The following is a 19,583-nucleotide window of genomic DNA, read 5'->3' as shown; positions in this document are numbered from 1 at the left end:
CATATGCCTCCTCTCTGTAGCAGTCAGCTTCCAGGAACAGCAATCAGCAGGTATGATTTCTTCTTACAGAACATGGGAAAAAAATGCATCACACCTCAAGTACATAAAAGCTACAGAATGATTAGCATCTTTATACAGAAGATACACACATTCTTATAGAAAGTCAAAAAGTGAGGTCAGAACAGAGGATGCATCTTATTCAGTTAAATAAATTTGTTATCACCACTTTGATTTTTACAGGCAAATCAAAACACTGGCAGTATTACCGCAAGTTCCCAGTAACCCTCATGATGATAAAAACTAAAGCAAAATCAACTTGATTTTAAATGCTGAGCAAAAATCAGTAAGAATATTGTCAAACTCAGTTTTGATTAGTGTTTATTTCAAACAAGAATAAACTACGGTCAGCTCACATGATTCATATCTAAGTTTTAAATGATGGCAAATGGCTTTAGAAGTTCCCTAAAACCCTGAGGGAGGCAGAACCAGGGGGTGTACTAAACATTTCCAGTTATAACAGACATAAAACTGGAGTAAAAGCTATTAAAGCTTTTTAGGAACCCATTCACATTGGTCACACCAGTCACTTCTATAAGACCACAGGGGATGTTTACCTAGCTTCATGGTTCTTTCACTCTTGTCACAAAGAATGACATTTCACGGATTATCAGTTACCAAACTCCCCATCCTGCCCCTAAAAGGCAGCTACAGCTCCTCTGCTGTGGAGTCAGAGCACTTCCAGGCAGAGGAGCAAAGCAAGAGCTCCCCACCCCTACCTGCCTGCACTCCCCCAGCACCATGTCAGTGCAGGCGGCTCACACATTCCTCCACAGGACTGGAAGACCAGGTGATGGCATGCAGGTGAACTCTCAAGTTCTTCCACAAAAGCCAGTGTTGCCTGCCCTACTTCAAACATTGGGCATTGAACCTTAAGGTTTTTTTATTTATTAAAAAAGAGCATTTGATAGCAAAGTACTTTTACAGACAAATTTCCTTCCAATTTCTGTAACTTTGATGAGAAAGACTGGATTTCATTAAAGAAACTAAAAATAAGAGAAAAATATGGAACATATTTTCTAGAAAACTAGAACTGCGGGATATCAGTGGGAAGAGAAACTCAAAAACATAAAGAGCTCTGGCTGTTTAACATCCAGTATGTTCAAAAACTCGACAGAGCTGTAGCAGGGACTAAATACTGACATCTAACATTTTCTTCACCAAAGCATTATTTAAGAGTAATTTGTAAATTTACACTTGTAACAAGGTTGCCATTTTTAGTCCACCGTACAAAGAAAGTAATTTTCTACAAGTACTTGTGACTGATCTGCCATAAAAGTTGAAAGGTGGTTAAAGCCATGTAACTTGGGAAGAAACACTATTACAATCTTCAAACAGCCTGTCTTCTGCCACCACAAAACATTGCTGCCTCAGTTAAAACTGTAATACACCTGAAACATGGGAAAACAGAACTGTCAGAAACGTTTCAAATTAAACAGTGAAACTCAGAACATGAACAAAAGCTGTAACTACTTTAAAGCATGTGTCAGGTTACTATGGTACTAATGCTGTAGATGCCACTATCCAGGACAGAAAACAGTTTTAAAATTAAATTCCCCTTTCACTCAGCTAATAAGTAAGCAGGTATATGTGTTTGAGGTTTTCACAATTGGATTTAGCCAAAAATAAAACACACCCCTGCCCCTAAGACACTGGGATAAAAAAAAATATCATTTCAGAGGTTAAGTGTATTGAGATCAAATGGTTTATTTTAAATATCAGTAATTAACTTTCAGTTTGTGCACTTTAATAGAAAAAAATCTATAGGAAGTATCATAACCCAAGAATGTATTGCTCTATTCTGTATGGGAAAACTTATTTACCTTGTTTGCTGAGCTAAGAGGATCTGCTTCATACTGTTGCTAATCATGTACAAAAATACAGTGGTGCTCAGCACAAACTTGACTCTTCTTTTACTTGTCCTGTTACCCTACCATATGCTGTTCTCACACATGTTGCTGTTTCTTTAGATATATTAAAATATACCTTAGACATAAAAACAATGTTTTCATTGATTTAATGAACACTGTCTACCCCAAGGAAAGTAACAGTGTATCTAGGATATGGAAATTTGAAGGCTGAAAATCCATAGGCATTTCAAGGTGAAGGTGCTTTCCTTTTTTAAATGAAATAAGGAAAGTAGAGAATTAGCCAGACAGAAATAAATCCCGTTTCTCCTCAGCTTTATACCATGCAAGAAATAGTCTAGGTAAATACCACACAGAACTTCCACAGTTCCAACAGAAATGTAATTACAATTACTTTTAGAGTACTGCAGCTGCAGCTCACCTATGTGCCCTGTGGTGGATAAACTGATAGGCAACCATCTTCAAAAACCATTGCTTAACACAAAGAGGTAACAACAGTGAATTCTGTTAGGGCAGCTAAAAAAAAAAAAAAAAACACACACCAAACAAACCTTTCATCCTAAAGAAAACACAGTTCAACACATTTGCAATGAATAAAGAAAACAGGATCAAAACCTTTAGCCTAGGACTATAAAATACCTTCAGTGAGATTCCCAAAGTTTGGCTTATCATACTCAACAAAAGCTCTCCATTCCTAGCTAGCCACTTCCCTGCATATCATTTCCTTAATACAACTTGAGTGAGTCAATTCTCAAACTGCTTTTTGCAAGAATACCAACTGAACCAAGCTAAGACAAAGCTTAACAAGCCTTTCTTCAATATACTCAGGCTTGCAGATCTTGAAATCTACAGCACAAACCCCACAATGACCTGCTTCTGACTTTCTGCCTGGCATCCATCAATAAGAAAAGACCAAATCTCCAAAAGGCTTTGCTTCACATGCTAGCCATTAACATGGGTAGCAGTAGTGCATACTACAACAGCATAAAGACAGGGAGCAACAGTTTCAGTGCTCAAAGGTGAAAATTTGTTCCAGATCAACTCAAAACCTTAGTGAAAACAAAGGCTAAATTTTTCATGCTTTGAAAAAGCATGGTCCCCAGATCACTTCCTAGTGCATCTCTTAAGAAGATTTTATCATTCTCATCTTCTCTTCATCTTCAGCAATACCTCCTTTCCAGCTTGCTGGCATACAAAGCCTCACCTTCCAGTACACTGCCTATCCCCTTTAAATAGGAGCAATCTGTCTAGGTGCCTTTTAAGTCAGTTTCCACATGACTGCAGAAATTCAGTGCCTACCTGCCAGACTGAAAACCGATGGCCGGTCTCAGGGCACTGGTTCCTAAAGACACACAATCTATTAAGAGCTTGGACCAAACCCTGGTAAAGGGCAACAAAGAAGTTTCATCTTCTCAGGATCTGGAAAGTTTAAGGATTTACAAAAACAGTTCAGGTAGTTTCTATATTCCGATAGAAACCATGCAAACTCCAGGTATGCCACAGACTCATAAAAAGGGATTTTGAAATTGGAAATAATTTTGACAGGTGGGTGGGTGTAAAAACATTACAGCATATAAAAGGTTTATACATTTTTATAATATAAGTTGGCATGGTATATTGAAAACTTCAGTAAGTTATAGGTTTTAACTAGAGTTTGTGCTATATAACCAATAGATTTTTTTTTTTTTTTAATTTACTAGAAGGCTATTACTAGCTTTTAGTGCCAAATCTTCATTTTTACACTACTGTGGGGAAAGGAAAGTAGAACTAATATGCACTTTGCGGGGGGGGGGGGGGGGGGGGGGGGGAAGTAGGTTTACATCTCTCGACCACAAAATTTTGCATTAGCTTTTAATCATTATTATCATCCCCAAGTAATATTTTGAAAGATCTTTGTGTTTATTGGGCAACCACCACACAGCATTTCTACTTCAATTCCTCACTAGCTTGCATTCTAGCTAAAATGTCTAGCAAGAGCAACATAAGAGGCAAGGTTAAGATTTTAAAAAGAAAAATTAAAAAGTGCTATTTAAAAAGCAATTCCATTATCTTTTTTTCTCCCAAAGAAGAAAAACAGCAATCATCATTTCACAACCATTACATTTCAGAATCCTTGAAAGAAACTGAAACATGTAACAAGTAAATGCAAGACTAGATTAGAAGAAACGGATAAGCATCCAAATGGTTTAAAACACCACAACAATAGTCTCATTCCTCTTTCAATCTCCAAAGAAAAATACAAATGGTGTTAACCCTTATAATAGCTACCTGAAACAAATGCTTAGGATTATTCAATATATAGATTAAAAAGTTTCTTCTCTACTGGCTATTATATCAACCTGTTCCTTAACAAGCATTTATGATACAGGTAACAAAACAAAGCAAGTATAAAGAATTTATCACTTGGTCTCAACTGACACCAGGCAAAACAGTAATTACAATCCCACAATAGCAATGGATTTGGGGAAACTGATCCCCGCCTTTTTTCTAGGGATACTGTAGCAATGGTTCTTGGGTAGTTACAAATACTTAAAATATGTGTTAGTACAGCCTTCACATATCGAACTAATTCCTAAAATTAAGTTCAAAAGACTTCAAAAGACTTCACTCTACCCAGTAAGGATCTGGCCTTGCCTTTTCAAAATGTCTTAGTTTTAAATACTATTAACTGCTTAGCTACAATCTATAGTCCATAGTTTTCTATTCTACTAAAAGCATGCGTCAAACGACTTCAACAGAAAATAGTAGCACTAGATATAAAATATAAATAAGGCCAGGTTTTCAAAAGAGAAGTAATGCTCCACACATGCACAGTTATAGAAGGCTTCCAGGTACTAGATAACCTTAAAAAAAGGCCAATGTTACCAAAAGCATGTCCTGTTTTTCAACGGTATAAGCCTAAGAACATAATACCTTTCCCCACAAAGTTTTTCTCACTTGATTGAAAACACAGTACCAGCACTCTGCACCAAATCAGTGTCTAGGTATTCTTGATGCATAATAAATTGCATTTGACTGAGGTAGCATACCTACCTATTCACCAAACATGCAGACTGTAGAGGCACATCAGTTCACTGCTCTGTATATACATGCTTCAAAAAAACAAGCTCATGGGAACAAGGGTTCTAGCATCTAAATCAGTACTATAAGATAGTAATATTCCATGCCTTTGGGTTTTGTTCTAGAAACACCCTGCCCACAAAAAACTTTTTGCTCCAATCACCAAATAAAAAGTATTTCTATTTTTTCTTGTTTATTTTGTTCTACTGTTTCATCACTCACTGTATAACAGTGGCCAAAAGACAGCAACAAAGGTGTCCAGTTTCTGCAAATCTGCACAAACATTATTAAGCTCAATCTTTTCAGACCAGAAGCATTTTTCAACACTCGAAGTGTACTGCAAACCAACATACGCTTTCAGCAAGCTTTTAAGCGTCAAGTTTGTAAGTGCTGTTAATATGACTCTGAAGGCCAGTTCTGTATTGTGGCAATAGGTGATGAAAGAATCAAAGCCCTTTGTCTAACTGAGAAATGTTCAGAATTCACAGAGATGGGGGGTGGGCATTGTGTTCAAGACTCAATAATTAAGTCACACAGAAATCGGGAAAAGGAAAGAAGTGAGGCTTGCCCCATGAGGAACACAATCCCAGAGGCTGCTACTAACTCCATACTTTCATTTTCTGCTTCCATTTCAGCCTTTTATTATCACAATCCACTCTTCCTCCTTTATAAAACTAAACAATGTGCTATGCACTACTGGCAAAAGAAAACAACAAACCATTACCGCAGACTTCCAAAAACCCAGTTCCTTTTTAAGTCTTCAGCACAATGCTGATGAAAAGAGACATACCTGTTACATAGCAGAGGATGGGGATTTTCTTGGTTGGAAAAACCCAAAACCTGATGACTTTGAATTGAATGGTAAAAGTTAAAATTTTAATAGATATTTGTTCCACAGTTCTTAGAGTACAACAATGCTGTCCTTAAGCTATAGAGAGAACATATAAATAAGTTTACATACGCATCAGATGAAAGATCCCATCACAGGCGTTAATATGAGACAAGAAGGAATTTCCTAAGCCTTGGCCAGTGTGTGCTCCTTTCACAAGGCCTGCAATATCCACCACATTCAGAAAGGCTGGAATTTTGCTGAAATATAAAAGTTAAAAGTTTCATTACTGAAGCATATTAGCCAAAACTTGTGGCACAGAAATAAATTCAGAACATGAAAAAACAATGTTTCTTTATTCTAGAACAAGTCATACATGAGAGTAGCTTTCTTCCTTATTCAACATGCAATGTATAAAAGACAAGATCCCCCCCTCCCATGTAAAACATCAACCTTTCTTTAATTTCTCTGTCATTATTCATGTAAAATGAAGTAAACTAGTTTCTAAGTGTGGAATCATACTGACAACTATACGAATAATCAACCAGGCCTGGAACACTGAGGCATGAAGTCAGTCATCTGTAACGAGCAGTTTTCATAGTACCAAAGGGATAAGACACATAAATGGCCATTGCACTCCGCTATCGCACACGTCTAAGGTTACCATTTAGTTCAGCAAGTTAAGCAATTTTCTCAGAAGACAAAGGCTTTTTTTTTCTTTTTAATAGAGTGGTGATTAAAACTAGCAGTGATCAGGGTTATGCAAACAATTTGAAAGAAAGCAGAAAACAAGTTCAGATGAAGCTGGCATTATAACGTAAACAGCTGTGATGTTTTCCACCATAGTTAACAGCAACAGGTTAGCAGACGTGTCTAGAAACCATTTTCTATAGCATCAACAAAATAGTCATGAAGTTCAAATTAGCTTACAAAAAATGGAAAAAAAGCTTTTAGAGCTATGGGAAATGCATATAGCAATTTATAAACTGCAAGCCTTTTATCCTCTGCAAATTCTCAAGTTGTTTTAAAATGAGCAAATAACTTAATAGGCAATAGTCTTTTCAGGTATATTCTAAACCAAATTACTTTTCAAAATCCAGCTGAGTCAGGAAAAAAAAAAACCACACTAAAACTTTGTGATAAGGTGTTGACTAAAAGCACCTTCATATGGTCTATGCAAATAACAACACCATCATAAACAGTGGCAGAGACAGAACCACGCTGAAATGCTGCAAATTCCTCACTTGCAAAAGACCAGAACCCACACACCATGATCATCAAGATCTCCAGCTTGACGGCTTCAAAATAAGCAACTGGAACACTACTTAATTTCCATCAAACACTTTAAAATTACCACTGTTATATTTCATTAGCACTATGCTAAGATTAATACAACTGTTCACTATTTTACTGACAGTAGGTATAATGGAAAACACCCAAATCCATAGCTTTAATAACAACGATGAGAAAGTTGTGACTTACACTACGAAGTCTGCATGAGCATACAGTGCCAATCTGTAAAGCGGTGAAAAGATTTCTTTATGGTGAGCGTTCTTCAACATGAGATTCAAATCCAAAGATATAAATCCTGTGGTCTACCTTAAGATGTCTTTTCCAGAGACCTACCATTGCAGTACTGCTCACAGACGGAAGCAGCCACATAGGTGTGAATGCGTGCTAGGGATGACCTAGCCAGTGACCTCCTAGCCAACCCTATACAGAAACCTTCTCTGAACAGTGTTACACTTCTGAAGTCTTTATTGTCCACAGCCCAAACTGAGCTTTATTTTGATTAGTGTGACAGCCTGCTGATAAATACATTGGGTTTTTCAAATATTGAAATATTTGACAGCATGACAAATCTGTAACAGCAGAAACTCCACTAGCATCAGAAAAACACCCTTCTCTTCTTATCCTGATGCCTGGTATGGCAGCTATGGCCTAGACAGAAAAAACTGTAGTTACGGAAATCTATGGATCATTGTCTCTGCTCAGAGCAATGGCTTAAGTAGAACAAAACAAGTTTCCAATTATTTTTTTAGTGCTATCCCACTTCCATTTGACTGCAAATAACACAACACACAGTTTAATATTAGCAGATGCGCTGCCTCACTTGAAATGAACTCCTTAATATGGGAAGAGATGATCCATTAGAGTCTGTCTTAGTATGCAACATATTTCTGGAAGTGTGGTGACCTAAAAGCAAAAGATCTTATCCTGCTTTTGTTTTTGATCTTCCTCTAACACTTCACAAGAAAAATGGTTTCAAGTAAGCTAATTTCACAATACAAGATCTGGACAAAATCTTTTTCTTTACCAAGGTAAAGTTCAAAGTATCACTAAACCTGTCAGGTGTAATAAATCAGGAACTCAATGACATGTTTCATGTCTTTAATACCTTTGTGATGCGCTTAGAATAATAGAACACAATACCCAGAAGGGTGAGTTTAAAAAAAGTATGCAAGAAAATATTTACAACATAGCATGAGTTACTTCAATTCAGATACAGTATGTTGACTTACAGCTTTAAACTTCACTAGACCCATGAAAAGAAGGGCCCATCCTTGGGAAGACAGATGTGTACTGCAAGTTAATGCTGTTGAATGCAGTAGAAAGAACATGAATATAAGTACATTCTGAAGTAAAATAACTTTGAAAATATCACTTTTTTGTCCCACTATGGTTTTCTTAGCAAACTATCTTTTTTTTTAACTACCAGTAAACAAACTCAAATGAAAACAGCAAATCCTTAACACACTACCAACAGTAATGCACATTCTGAAGACAGAAACCAGTAACTCTTTTAATGCATTAACTCAACAACTCCTTTTGCCTTACAGAACCGCAGAGCTAATACATACCTCAGAAGGAACAGCAGCAACTTCCCAGTCAGAATTGTTATCATTCCTTGCTTTTTGACACATAACTAAGTCAACAGCAAGGTAGAAAAATGCCACTCTTTAAAGCACTTCTCCATTGTCATTTTAAACTGTGTTTTAAGAAAAACAAAGGTGGTGTTAGAAATGTCCTCCTTCTATGCTCCCCTCTCACCATTCTGGTAGGATTAACTTCCTGGCCAGCCATCAGAAGAACTCACACTTTCACTACAAAGATGCCACATTAGAGCAAGCCAGGTACCTTCATATGCAGATGGACCACTCTATCACCAGAATCAACCTCATTTGCTAGACAATGGAAAGAAAACCCCAGCACATTTATTTCACAGTTAACTAATAGGAGCAAGAGACCTTTGAAGACAAGTATCCGGGTTTTCAGGATGTTTTTTCACCTTCACCTTGGGTACCACAAAGCTAACACTCTAAGCAAAATAAAAACATCCTCATTCTTCGCAGCCCCCTAAGCCTAAATCTCTATTTCATCATAGAAAGATAAATACAGAGAAAAGTAGAAAAAGGCACAAACTAGTCACACTTGACTATGGTCTGAAGGACAAAGAGTAAACATTATGAAACTAAACAAGCAGAAAACACTGCAAAGAATGGGGGAAAAGAACCATGTCTCTCAAGTGTGGTTTAGTTCTTTTAAATGTAGAAGACTTAACTGGATTGTTCTTTTTTTTTCCCCCTCCTCTAAACAGATTAATTTCCATTTCTTAAGATTCTTTAGTCAGCATTAGCATAATGTCACTGAGCCTCAATGATCATCAGGAACAGGTGGCATCAACTGATCATTTGTACAAATCAGCGTAACACCAATCTACCATAAAGCATGTCACAGGAATTTTTAACATGAAACAGATTACCAAATCCAGAAGTATCTCTATATTTTAAGCATAGGTATAAACCTTAAGCGAGTATTTTTTACCTCGTTAGAAATACAGCAACAGTGATTTTGTGTTAGCATACTACCTTCACTGTATGAGCTACTGTGCAACAAAAATGTCGTGGTTTAACCCCAGCTGGCAACTAAGCACCACACAGCTGCTCACTCACCTCCCTCACAGTGGGATGGGGGAGAGAATCAGAAGGGTAAAAGTGAGGAAAAACTCATGGGTTGAGATAAAGACAGTTTAATAGGTAAAGCAAATGCCACACACGCAAACAGAGCAAAGCAAGGAATTCATTCACCACTTCCGAACGGCAGGCAGGTGTTCAGCCATCTCCAGGAAAGCAGGCCTCCATCATGTCTAACAGTTACTTGGGAAGACAAACACCATAACTCCAAATGCCCCCCCCAGCTTCCTCCTTCTTCCCCCAGCTTTATATATCAAGCATGATGTCATATGGTCTGGAATATCCCTTTGGTCAGTTGGGACCAGCTGGTCAGTCCCAGCTGTGTCTCCTCCCAACTTCTTGCGCACCCCCAGCCTCCTTGCTGGTAGGGTGGGGTGAGAAGCAGAAAAGGCCTTGACTCTGTGTAAGCGCTGCTCAGCAGTAACAAAAACATCCCTGAATTATCAACACTGTTTTCAGCACAAATCCAAAATATAGCCCCATACTAGCTACTATGAAGAAAACTAACTCTATCCCAGCCAAAACCAACACAAAAATGCACAAGACTCGCTGGGCCAAAGAAAGTAGTTTTGTAGACCAGTGGTTAGGGTACTTACTCAGGAATGAGAGACTTACACATCCATATGGTTATGCATTTTGCAGGGGACAACACCTATTTCTCACCAACTTTGTTTCAAACTTCTGTCCAAAACAGTTATTTAGACAGGCAAGAGGTGTTTCTTTACCTGACCTGTTTGTTCAGTACAGTAGTACCATGCAACCACTTACTTTTTTTTCCTTTAAAATGCACACATATATGGTATCCGCAATTTGTTGTGCACATATTTTTTTTCTAAAATTTGAGGGGAAGAGGCATACATTTATTTCTTGAGTTTCCACAAGTAACTGTTTAGTTGAGAAACCTTGCAGGCAGCATACACCTGGAACTTTGACTTAGACTGAAACGTCATGACAAAAATGCTGTTTCTCTCCCTGGGTTTTTAGTCTTCTAGGTTTCCACAATCTCTCTTCTCCAATGGAAACAATACCTCAGTGATTTCTCTGCAGCATTTACTACAGTTTATTAAAATCTCGCATCCACCAGGAGGCCCTGGAAAGCCACACGACAGCTTCAAGTAAGTTCAAATGCAGCAATTTTCCAGGAAGCCTGGTTGATAGTTACCATAACACACTTGCTTTTTATTAATTTCTTGAATAGTTCAAGAAACTTCTCTCAACTCAAACTCTACCTGATCCTAGGTCCCACATACCAAGACGACCAGTTTCTTCAGTATTAGGGTAAAATGTCCAGCTCCCCTTTTCTCTTTGGTAAAGCCAAATGTGCTACTCATCTCCTGGTTCCAGCACAGGCTCTTCCACCTTTAAAAGCTGTTATCTGAAATCTGTTAGAAAAGGGAAACTCTTCTTCCTTCCCAAAAATTCATACAACTTAAGTAGGAGTCATCTGTTAAGAGTTCACAAATGACCTGAAGTAAAAGTCATAACATAGAAGGAGAACATGTATATTGTGACAAATTCTTAGAAAGCCACTCAACTCTCAGTCTGTCCTCACCACTATTTTTGACTCATTTCCAAACAGAAAAGGAACAGTTCACAGTCCCTCTCTCTTCCAGGAGACTGTACTCCCTATTACAGCTTCTGCAGTCAATCTCGCAAGCAGTTTTGACCAATGTAAGCAAAATACCTCACAGAGCAATTAAAGGAATCTGCTTCTGAAGAACTAGGTACTGCAGATGAACCTTGGTCATTTCTACGCAAGAACAATTTCATGAATAGTATTTTATCCATGGTACTGACAAAAAAGACTTCAACCTAATAGCACATGAACCAGAAGTGAAAAATCTGCTAACTAAATTTTACTTACATGAATTATAAAGAGGTAGAAGATTCAGTGTGGACTGACACATACTCAGTGTCCCGTGTATATCAAACATCTGCATTCTCAACCTACTCAGTAAGTTATTACACCAACAAAATACCACTAATTAAATTTTGCCTTCTCCCACCAGGCAGAAGAGATGGCTCAAGTCACTCCTACTTACAGTCTTTCATTCACTGCTGGAAAATTATTCATCTGCAATGCTAGAACAAGCATCACCGCCAAGTTGATTTACACAGGCTCAGAACTAACTGAAGAGCAGGCAAACTCAGTAACACCAAAGGAAGCAGCACATTAACAACAGGACATACTGCCAATTTTCAGCTGTTTTCCGTAAAAAATGGGATTCTCTTACAGATGCTGATATGCCAGAGTTACATCCAGCTAAATTATTCATGTTTCACTCTGGAATTACAGGTGGTTTTCATTTACATAAATTCTTTTTTTAAGCCTAGATTAAGTCCCACATGATGTCATTCAAAAAGTCCCACTGCTGATCTGGATTCTAGGCAGTACTTTCCACCAGCCGATTACATAATTTTGACTTCAAAAACTTTATCAAGTATCTCAGTATGCTATCCTACAGTAAGTGCAAGAGAACTTTTACTTAATATTACACAGGACTTTCATGACCTAGGCAACAATGGAAGTTACTCAGATTTAGTTCAGTAACCATCACTTCAGCACTAAAGATCTGAACGCACGAATTTTAACAATCTACAATGCAACCGAACAAACCAAAGCAATTAGCTGACAAAAAGGACAGAGATCCCGAAGTACACTGGATGGTGCTAGAGTTGAAGAGGGGTAGTTGCACTTTACATATTACCCTCTTGCGAGATAATCAGGATTGCTTTAAAATTTAAGTTTGAAAAGGACATCCAAGATAGATTAAAAACAGTCTAAATTAAATAGAAATGTTTGTGGTTGCAATAAGCATTGTGTTTTGTGAATACATATCCGCAAGGCAACACACCCACTTACAGGTGCAAACAAACGAGGAATTAAATGAATACTGGTAACTTGAGAACGGATGAACCAAACTACTTACATTTTACGCATTCCTGCTTATCATCTCATTTGATTTTAACCAGAGGAGGAAGCAGAAACATACACTTTAAAAATCACTTTTTTTATTAATGTCTTCACACAGGTTGATTACTATCAGCCAATACAGTACTTCAGTTTTAACCATTTACAGTTAAAACATAGCTTAGGCTTACATTGCTTCTACCTGAGTATTTATTTTAGCTAATCATATAGTTTAAAGTTAAGAAGAAAGAATGCAAATAATTGCAGTGAGGAGATTATTTGGGGCACAAAATTTAAAAAAAAAGAGTAAATAACGGTTTCCTCCACCCCCTCACTCAAAATCATTTTGAGGCTTGAATTAAATGTCACCACTGAGAAACATCTCCTGGTCAGGCACAGTACACTACAGCTGTGCTAGTAGGCAGGACCGTACAGGCTAAGCCTGGTGGGTATATATACTCAGAGGCTTTCAAGATATTTGTGAGTTATGACACAAATCACTTGTCCAAATGACATCAGTTTGACATACTTAGACTAAAAAATATTTTTAGGCTTAAGGTGACGAAGCAGCATCTTAATGAAATTTAGAACAAAAAATGCAGGAGAATAGCTTTAGTAAGTTACTAAAGTTTCTTTAGATGTGCTACACACACGGTTCTTTTCTTCTGTAAGAAACCTATCACTTCTAAACACAAAATGTTCCGTTAAAATTAACAGATCAATTGTTTCTGGCTTCCAAGTCCCAATTTTCAAGGCAGGAGCTACCTGCTGAGATGAAGAATCTCTCTTTTCTATTTTAGAATTAGCAGATCTCATTCTCTGCTACTTGCTTAAGATTCATAGATTGCGGCGAGGGGAGGAGGGGGACAACTTTCTGCTTTAGTTCCTGCTGAAGTGAACCAGTCCAAGGAAAACATTCTCTTTCCAATTACTAAATTAGAACTAATTCAATCATTACTCTGTCAAACCTTGCCTGAAAGTACCCATGTTGGGGGAACAGTGGTAGGAGGAGAACAAAATAAAAAGCGAACAGTCTATCTTTTCTGAAAAAGCTACATGTTGGCACAATGTAACAAATATGAGTTTTCACTGAATACTGTATAAAAGTTAGAACAAACAAGTGAGTAGTTTAAATACATAAATTAAGTTAGTAACAGAATATAAGCTAAGACCTTAAAGTAACAAGCATTCAGAACTGTTTTTAATATCTTAAGGTCTCTTTTTTTTTTTTAATATCCACAATTTCATTCACACCAGAAAGCGAGCAATAGGTAACATTAAAGCTCAAGGAAATTTGCTCATCTAACTTATTTAGCAACACAGTAGTTTTTACTGAAAGTTCTTGGAGCCCACCTTCTGTGTACAGTCTATATCACTGAACTTACTTATTGTAAACAGTCATATACATAATCCACTGTTGCAGAAAGAAAAAAAGCATAGGTTGTAAGTTCTGACAGCGTACCTTAATCTATTAAGTACAGATTTACCTTTACCTAACAGTGTCTAAATTGTTGCCTACATGATACCATTTACAAACATTTACATTTCCAATTAAGTAATACCAGTCAGCTTTCAGTATGGGCTAGCAAGTAACTGCACGCCAGTCCCATCCAACCTGATGCTTTCTTCTTTTGGAGATAGGATCTTCAAGCAACAAACGGTACCTGAAGAGCCTAACTCTTCCTCCGATGGCAAAACAGCTGCAAACTCATACTAGCAATATTCTCAGCAATAGAGTCCGTCTCTCTGTAGCAGCAGCAATCACAGGTCAGTGTGACAGACAGCGACTGCCAACCCAGCCCAGTCCCGCTCTTCCCTTGCTCACAGCATGCATCAAGGCAAGATCACTTTGGCCTGTCATACATTATTTTAGTTAAGACAAAGTCCCTTTTTTTCTTTCCCACCTCCCAACAATGACCACAGTTATGTGATGACTAAGTGTAACATATGGGAAATAAAAACCTGAATGCTTTAGATTTTAAAAGACAAAAACCTTGAGGCTAGACAAGAGTCTAATTTAAAGAGAACTCACTGTTTATAAAACATTCTGCGTGCACATATTGACTACATCTACTAATCTGAACAAGTAGAAAATTAACACAGAACGTATTACATAAAGATGAAGAACAAAATCAAGACTACGCAAGAGAAATTAAGGAATTTAAATTACAATTCACTTGTATATCTTCATGACCATAGCCTTCTTTTCCCAAGTCTCAGACAGACAAGCACAAACAGCCCAAGAAGAGTTACTTCAGTCTACTGTGCTACTGAATTATCACTGCTTTATTACTGTTATAGTGAAATATTAAAATCATATAAGCAGCACAAGTTGAACTCAGGAGCTAAAACTACCCACTAATCCCCACATCCATTGATTTTAACAAATACTCTCCTTAAAAAGTCAAAAGACCATTCAAATGAAAGCTGATTTACTATTTATAACCAGCTGCTTATCCAATTCAGTACATTTCCTGAATACAGATTCAGTAAATATATTATTTTCTTTAATATTTAGGGTGATTTTTTTTTCCAGACAGACAGTGAGAGTTTGCAAATCTGAGAACATGTGTACAGGTATTTACAATCTTAGCACTCCTTGTAAGGACAGACGGCCAAAGGCAGGATGAGGGGAGAGGTAATAACCTGCCGCTTCAACTATTAATTCAGACGTAGCCAGTCATAGCTAAGTGACAGGAAATAGAGATTACTGATGAGGCCAAAGCAGCAATAACACTACAATTTAGAACAAATTTGTCAACAAAACTTAAAAGTCACACCATTATCTCTGCACAATCAACAGCCAGAAAGTTTTGTCTCAAATTCAGCAGAGTTTTGGTTTCTGATCCATACAGCAACAAGTATGCTTAATATTCACTTGAGCAGGAAAAACAAGGTAACATGTTATAACAATCCACCTGAACAAACACCTCCCTATTAATGCATTTTTCAGTGTTTAAAAAGTGCACAGGAATTACAGATGGAAGCAACTTGTTCGGACCTGAAAATTAAGTTAACAAATGGATTTTTGATCAGGGACTAATCAATCTTTTTTAATTGTGGGTGTGATCTGGCTCTACAACTGAGGCCCGAGCGTTGAACAAAAGCACAGACATGCATGCTAATTTGCCCTATGATTTATCTACACTCACTTTATTCAAGATACCTCTGCAAGTAACTGCAAACTGAAATTAACAAGTTGCATCTATTTACATTTCTGTTTTCTGAAAGCACTGTAGTTTTGCTGTTCAAGCAAAAATCCAGTTACCACACTGAACATATAAAGCAGATTACAGACACAGTCAATAGTTAAACCATTGATGTGACAAAATTAATACACTCCTAGAATAAGGAAACAATTAGAAGAGACATATTGTAGGAATATTCCTGAGTATACCAGGTAACAAGTAGCAAAGCCTATAAAAAGAAGAGAAAGAATCAGGAGAAAAAAGGCTGCCCATAAAGCTTACTGTCAAAAGACTGAGGACACAAGTATGTTGATATTTGTTTGGCTACTGTCCTGGTTTCAGCTGGGATGGAGTTAACTGTCTTCCTAGTAGCTGGTACAGTGCTATGTTTTGAGTTCAGTATGCGAAGAATGTTGATAACACTGATGTCTTCAGTTGTTGCTCAGTAGCGTTTAGTCTAAAGTCAAGGATTTTTCAGCTTCTCATCCCCAGCCAGCGAGAAAGCTGGAGGGGCACAAGAAGTTGGCACAGGACACAGCCAGGGCACCTGACCCAAACTGGCCAACGGTGTATTCCATACCATGTGACGTCCCATCTAGTACAGGAACTGGGAAGTGGGGGCGGGGAATCGCCGCTCGGGGACTAGCTGGGTGTCGGTCGGCGGGTGGTGAGCAATTACACTGCGCATCATTTGTACATTCCAATCCTTTCATTATTGCTGTTGTCATTTTATTAGTGTTATCATTATCATTATTAGTTTCTTCTTTTCTGTTCTATTAAACCGTTCTTATCTCAACCCACGGGTTTTGCTTCTTTTCCCGATTTTCTCCCCCATCCCGCTGGGGGGGGGGGGGGGGGGGGGGGCGGGGAGTGAGTGAGCGGCTGCGTGGTGTTTAGTTGCTGGCTGGGGTTAAACCACGACAGCTACCTACAGCATATACAGTATTCTGAACAATGCAAAATGCAAGGTGGATATTTTACAAATGAGCAACTTCATGACACATTAGGTATGTCCACTACTGTTCATTTTCCAAATCTCTTCAGAAGATCCTCCAAGTCACCTGGGAGCCACTACCTTCAAAGACAGGAATACCAAGCACCAAACGGTGCTGAGTAATGACTAGTAGCATCTAGATTGCTCATTCTCATACCACAAAGGTCATATTCAGGTCCAGCGCGGGGGGTGGGGGTGGTGTGTATAATCCAGGTACATATATAATTTCACATTCTAAAACAGGTGTCAGTAAAAACTTAAAGACATTATAGTTGCATTAAACTTCTATGAAAAGTTTGGGTTCAGTAATACTATTTCGGCTGCTTAACTGAAGAAAAATACAAAAAATTTGAGTTACCTTGGAGGTTTGTGATACTGGCATAGGAAGTCAAATCTGTCATCTGGCACAGGTACTCGACTCTCATTTGGATCAATAGTACAGAAAGGAAAATTTTCTGCTGCTGCTTGACTCTTTGTTAACACATTGAAAAAAGTCGATTTCCTGTAAACAAAATACACATGTTTTTAAAGAAGTTCAAATCAGAAGCATTTAAAAGGGCTGGATAGAAACACGTCTTATTCCAACACAAAAGCAATACTGAACTTTCCCTTTACTTCAACAGCAGTGACCACTGCCCTGATTCTAGTACAAGACACTTTCAAATAAGCATACGGAGTGTCCCATTGAAACCCAATGACGTTTACCTCTCTTCCCTGCCCTTGAAAACTCCCTTAAGTGACTATATTGCACATGTCAGTTAGCAAAGAAATTTTAAGTCAAAAGCAAAGCACAGCTCTACTGGTCACTACTCATTTTCCTCAAGCACAAAGCAGGAAACCAATAAGGATGCTTGAAACTTAAGTTGTTGCTAAGAGAGAGTTCTTATTCAACTCCTGAATCTTCTACGATAAATATTCTGGGTTTTGGGGAGGGGGGGGTGGTGTTTAGTTTCACATAACTTCTCAGCCACTGGAAAAAAACAAACTGAAAGCTGCCCTGCATACAGCCAGCATGCTCAAAAGTCAGTCACAATTTTCTTTGAAAATTACATCATAACATAAATGCAAATGCTATTTTTCCCCATTGAGATGTTATAAAATGTTGCTGCTAATTATTTCCTTTCTGGTGTGCAACTTACCTACACCCTGAAAAATAAAATAAATAACCAAAAGACAAGAAAGCAGTACTTATTGCTCCGAGACATGCTCAAAGACTTTTCCTCTAATTTTTTAAAGATTTAAAGTTTGAGAATGCTGCTAACTTCTTTTAGTAAATATGATACACAAAATAATACCAATAGTTTCACACAGATATTCTCCAGGTAATTCATCATCCTTTTTAAGTGCCTTGAGTATAGCTCCTTTGAAGAGCTATAACAACTACGGATGAGAAGCATGACAGAGAACAACGATTCATCTTCCATCACCTCTCCCAAACTGTAACTTACACAACTTTTTTCATTACAAACTCTGAACAAGTTTCAAGAATGGAAGTCCTCTTCACTGCTAATGACACATATGGTATCATTAACTCCTTCCTGTGCACATCATCCTCTCCAAAAAAATAAAACATAAAAGGAACTTGTATGCATATGTATTTGGATAAAAAAGTACATTACACATACACAACAGTGGATGTAAGGAAATGCAAAAGACATAGTACTTTATAAGCCACAGCAATTGCTAAGACATTTTTTTTTCTTTTAATTCCTCACTATTATCTTGTCCAGACTTGCACATACCAGCCTCACGCTACCCAAGTGTTTTGCATCACTCCAGCTATACGTAGTTCAAGCTAAAGATGCAAGTCTATCACTGAGCAAAAAGACTTAGATTGTTTCCCCCAGCTCGTATAGGCGAGCTATCTACATCTATATACATCTACAGGTGCCTCTCTTCACCCAGAAACTGTGCCGGCTCACTCTACCTGGAGCAGAAGCAAACTCGAGGAGAGCGGGGAGCCCCAGCCTGCCGGGCGGTCCCGGCCCGCTCCTCCGCCCCGCCGCCGGCCCCCAGCCCCGCGCTCCTCTGACCACCTACCCAACGTTTGGCAGCCCGACGATCCCGATCTTCAGGGACGTCCCAAACCTTCCAATGATCGGGTGCGATTTAACGCCGTCGCCTCCCTTTTTCGGGGGCATCTGAAAGCACACAGGAGGGCACGATGAAGGCCCCGCCACAGCCCAGGGTCCCGCCGCGCACCCTCCACCCCATCTCCTCCCGGCGAGGGACGCTCCCGGTAGAGCTCGGCGGCCGAGCCAGGGCCTCCGCCTCGAAAAGGCCGAGGAGGAGAAACACCCACCCCCACCCCGCGCTGCCAACCGGAGGCGCGGCTGCTCCCAGGCCCCGGCAACCCCTGAGTCCGGCCCCGGCGGTTCCCTCACCGCACTCCCTCCCCACCACCCAGCCCGGCGGAGGGACGTGAGGCCGGCGGAGGAGGAAGAGGACGAAGAGGAAGAGGAAAGAGCGAGCGGGCTCACCTCAGCTGGCGGAGCCGGGCTGCGCGGCCCCCGCCTGAGAGGAAGAAGGCGCGAGCGGCCGCTGGCACGCGGACGCGCCGGCGGAACAGGCGGGGCCGAGGCCGCCCATTGGCCGGCAGCGTCGCGAGGGGAAAGGTCACGCCGGGGGAGGGCGGCGGTGGCGGGACGCGGCGGCGCGGAGCGGGGGCTCCGCGTCCCGCCACCGCCGCCCTCCCTCTCTCC

General features: G+C 39.2%; 1 protein-coding gene across 4 annotated transcripts in view; it reads right to left on the bottom strand.

Moving 5' to 3' along the window:
* OLA1 (Obg like ATPase 1) overlaps nt 1-19,469 on the bottom strand; it is a 104,597-nt gene extending 85,128 nt beyond the window's left edge. Inside the window, exons 1-4 of one of the 4 annotated variants that reach the window (XM_052792271.1) lie at nt 19,362-19,469; nt 18,922-19,022; nt 17,240-17,383; nt 5,947-6,074 (exon numbers count right to left, since the gene is read on the bottom strand). In XM_052792271.1, the coding sequence (XP_052648231.1) occupies nt 5,947-6,074; nt 17,240-17,383; nt 18,922-19,022 (373 nt within the window). In that variant the 5' untranslated portion in view covers nt 19,362-19,469. Of the gene's footprint in view, nt 1-5,946; nt 6,075-17,239; nt 17,384-18,921; nt 19,025-19,358 lie in introns of all 4 variants that reach the window. The other 3 variants (XM_052792272.1, XM_052792274.1, XM_052792275.1) reach the window with 3 other exon arrangements.
* Nucleotides 19,470-19,583: the final 114 nt, after the last annotated feature.

The sequence above is a fragment of the Harpia harpyja genome, chromosome 7, assembly GCF_026419915.1.
Source record: "Harpia harpyja isolate bHarHar1 chromosome 7, bHarHar1 primary haplotype, whole genome shotgun sequence".
Taxonomy (NCBI): domain Eukaryota; kingdom Metazoa; phylum Chordata; class Aves; order Accipitriformes; family Accipitridae; genus Harpia; species Harpia harpyja.
The sequence above is the reverse complement of the archived record's forward strand: the minus strand, read 5'-3'. Positions and strand labels throughout refer to the sequence as shown.